Raw genomic sequence first — 3,502 nt, forward strand, 5'->3', positions numbered from 1 at the left:
ATGCTTATCTTGCTGGGATCCTATGACCCCAGCTGACTTCCTGCCCTTTGGGAGGGGGGCTGGACTCGATGCTCTCCCGAGGTCCCTTCCAGCCCTGATGTCTATGAAATCTAATACCATGCAAAGTTCAGCTGCAAAACCTGCTGCAGCAAGGAACAGCCTGAAGCACAACCCTGCAAACATCTGTTCTGTATTTATTTTTCAGTCTGGAGAAAAAGCATTGTTAGGGGAAATGAAAGCTCAGCTTCAGATTGCAGGAGATCTGTCCACAACCCGACGCCTCCGCCAATGACTCAAACCCAGACCTGCAGAAAGCCCCCAGCTTCCATAATTACAATCTTGGACTTATCCCACTGCTCTGTCTGTGAACTTCAATCCTGACGTGGGGCACTTTGCTAGCACGCTCTGAAGATTAGGCAAAGATAGGCCACGATTGTGAGATGGCAACTGCTCTTTAAATGACTTAACTCAGGCCACTTAAATCATTTAAATCTGATTTAGGTCATGGGTAAGGCAGGCCTCTAAGCCATTAAACACACACTACCGGACTAATTATAATACCTCTTAAGCCTGCAGTCCTTAAAACAGGGTATGGCCAGACGCATTTAATTCTCTATTGACCCAACATTGGAGGAAAACCAATCAGCTGATATTTCAGAGCTGGCAGCACTTACCAGACGCCAGCACTACATTCCCTGCATCTCCTGGAGAGCAAAGGGAACAAGTTTCCTATATCCCAACCACCTTTCCAGTACAGGCTCATGCCGCACCTCGGGGATCTGAGGAGCTCAGACCCCTGCCCTGGGCTTCTCTGCTGCACCAACTGTGACAGCGGTTTTGCGATGCTGACATTTTCTGCCCTGGTCTACCGGCTCCCTAGAACACCAAACACAAACCCAAAAAACTTTCCCTGCCCATTACGGAGATTGGCGCGAAGCCCCTGGTGTCATTAAGAAACCTGCATCATCCAGGTCTCTTCTGACCTCCGTGGAAGATGAGCAGGAATTTAATAAAAGCTGTTGTTTTAAACAGAGATAGTTGGTTCCTCTCTCCCTGCTGACCACCCCCAACCACCAGCACCCAAAACAAGTTTCCGAGGCACTTGGCTTCTAGACACACTTCTGCTTGGCAGATTTTTCAGCTTGCGGTGAAATCTTAAAGTAATCTGCCCCCACTCCAAGCAGCCATGATGCTGATGAAATGACCACCAGACCTTTTTTTTTCCTTTCTTTTTTTAGTTTCCAGGTCTGCCCAGGGCTCGAGTTTGTAAGGCTGCCGGCTCTCGCATACCAGACACAGGCCGCACCTTGTGCACAGTACAAACACCCCCCTTCCCTTCCCTTCCCGTGGGATGACAAGCCTAGAAGCAGGAGGTAATGAGCCCCACTAGCCGCACCAGACAGCAGCAGGCACAAAGGTCATCACTTACCTATTAAGGGATTGCTATTCCTGTTGACTGGCTTGGGGGGAGGGATAGGGGGCTGTTTAGCAGGCGCTCCGCTGCCGGCACTTGCAGTAGCAGTCGCATTAGTGTTGGCAAGAGCAGATATCGCAGTCCTGGGGGCTGGGGTAGGGGCTGTCCTTGCTATGCTGGTGGCAGCAGCAGCAGCGGAGGATGCAGTCCTTGCAGTGCTGCTGGCAGGGGCCACATCCCTCGCCTGCAGATCATTTGCCTCCTGGGAAGACGACAAGGGTCTTTTTGGAGGAAGCAAAGGCTGTTTGGGTACATGTGGCTCCTGAGGCAGCTCCACTTCTGAGCTGGGCTGGCTACTGGACGAGCCTGTGGAGTGGAAGACAAAACCGTGTCAGAGACGGGGACATGCAGGGCTGAGAAAGGAGACTTCTCCGCTGGTACCGCATGACGAGAGGGCAAAGCTAGGCTGGATTTTGCAGGGCACTACGGCATCCAGCTCCTCACCTGGCCTTTTCTTTGGCTCCTCAGCTGGAACAGGCTTCTTGAGGGTTGTCCTCTTTGCAACATCTTCTTCCAAGTGGTCGAGGTCAGACATCCCAGAGCCACTAATGGGGACCGTGTGCCCATTCTTCAGTGCCGTGTGACCGAGCTTGTCAGGCTCCTCGCCATCTGGGAGAGGGTTGGAAGAGAAAGGAGCAAATGGAAACCAGTCAGACACAGCAAGAGACCTGAGAGTGGACAAAGGTGGCCGGGCAGAGCAAACAGACAACAGGATTCCCACCGACTCCCCATTACTTCTGGAATAGCACATTAACATCAGTGCTAGATCATCAGCCACACTAGCATGCTCAAGAGCAGCATATGGCCAGCCTCCTACAATCCTAGCATGCAAGAGTTATTCCATCAACTAGTTTATTCCCTCCTCGCCTCCCATCCCGTGTTCTTACCGACGCAGGAGGGAACGCGACCAGCTTTACAGCAAGCAAAACTAGCCCGGCCTTAAAGACCAGCACTACGCCATGAACTGCAATCCAGCAGAAGCCGCACTTACAGCTAATGCAATCTCCGGCAGCCTTCTGGGTCCGTTATTTGAATGAGTCTCTGCGCTACACGACATGGCCGAACTCGAATTGCTCGCTAAGTTTCCGTGGTGGGTGCACCAGATTTGTCCCGAAGACAATGTGCAGAACACGGCCAATGCCCTCAGAGGTCTAAACATTTGTTTGTGCACGGCACTGCAGCAGTGTTTGCCACCAGGAATGACGTTTTGCCCAAAACGTCTGAACAGCGAGGTAGAGGCCATTCCTCAGGGTTCGATTTCTCCTCCACAGACTGGCCATGTCTCTAAAAGCACCGTCCATTTGAACCTTGCCTACTTCTGCTAGCACATCTTCTAGAGCCTGACATCTTGCACAGCGGGTTCAGGGAAATGAAGCCCACCACTCAGTTCATCAGACATACCAGAGCGCTCCAAGGAGCAAGCAAAGGTCTATCTAAAATGAGAAGATCTTAATAAGATCCTACCACTTTACAGGCCTGGATGAGCTATGCAATTCTTTATCCTGACATAGATGCTATCAGAGTTGGAAAACATTACATGAATAAGGAAGTTTAAGACCAATGATGTAGCCACGATGGTCCAGAAATTATTCAAGAGATGAGAATTTCTTAGGGTGAGATCTTTTACTGGACCCACTACGAAGTCGGGATGAAGTCAGACACACTTTTGAATGCAAGGCCTGATGAAGAACGTCTTGCATTTGAAAGCTTCTCTAACTTGACCCCAATTACACACAGCTGGTCCAATTCAAGATGAAGATACTCTCAGTCATTCAGTTTTAGGCACCCTGAATATTCAGGCACATGTTATCTTGTCTGGGTGAGTGAACCAGACTTCAATGTTGCCTCATTTTCGTGGCAGCTGAAGACTCATTTTTAAATCTAAGTCTCTAAAGCCAAGATCCACCTAGAAAAAGCAATCTGGGCTCATGGGAGTGGTGATACCTTTTGTTAGGCCAACGAGACTTTTGCAAAAAAAAAAAAAAAATTGTAAAAAATCTTTTTCTTTTTTTTTTTTGCAAAAATCTT

The 3,502-nt window shown here is 49.5% G+C and overlaps 1 protein-coding gene across 6 annotated transcripts in view; it reads right to left on the reverse strand.

Moving 5' to 3' along the window:
- Nucleotides 1-3,502, reverse strand: part of PHACTR4 (phosphatase and actin regulator 4) — a 68,543-nt gene that overhangs the window by 12,127 nt on the left and 52,914 nt on the right. For all 6 annotated transcript variants that reach the window (XM_019547944.1, XM_019547940.1, XM_019547942.1 and 3 more), the window contains 2 exons: nucleotides 1,919-2,083; nucleotides 1,430-1,780 (listed from right to left, as the gene is read on the reverse strand). In XM_019547944.1, the coding sequence (XP_019403489.1) occupies nucleotides 1,430-1,780; nucleotides 1,919-2,083 (516 nt within the window). The remainder of the gene's footprint in view (nucleotides 1-1,429; nucleotides 1,781-1,918; nucleotides 2,084-3,502) is intronic.

This window comes from Crocodylus porosus, unplaced genomic scaffold (genome assembly GCF_001723895.1).
Source record: "Crocodylus porosus isolate Cpor-Errol unplaced genomic scaffold, CroPor_comp1, whole genome shotgun sequence".
NCBI lineage: Eukaryota > Metazoa > Chordata > Crocodylia > Crocodylidae > Crocodylus > Crocodylus porosus.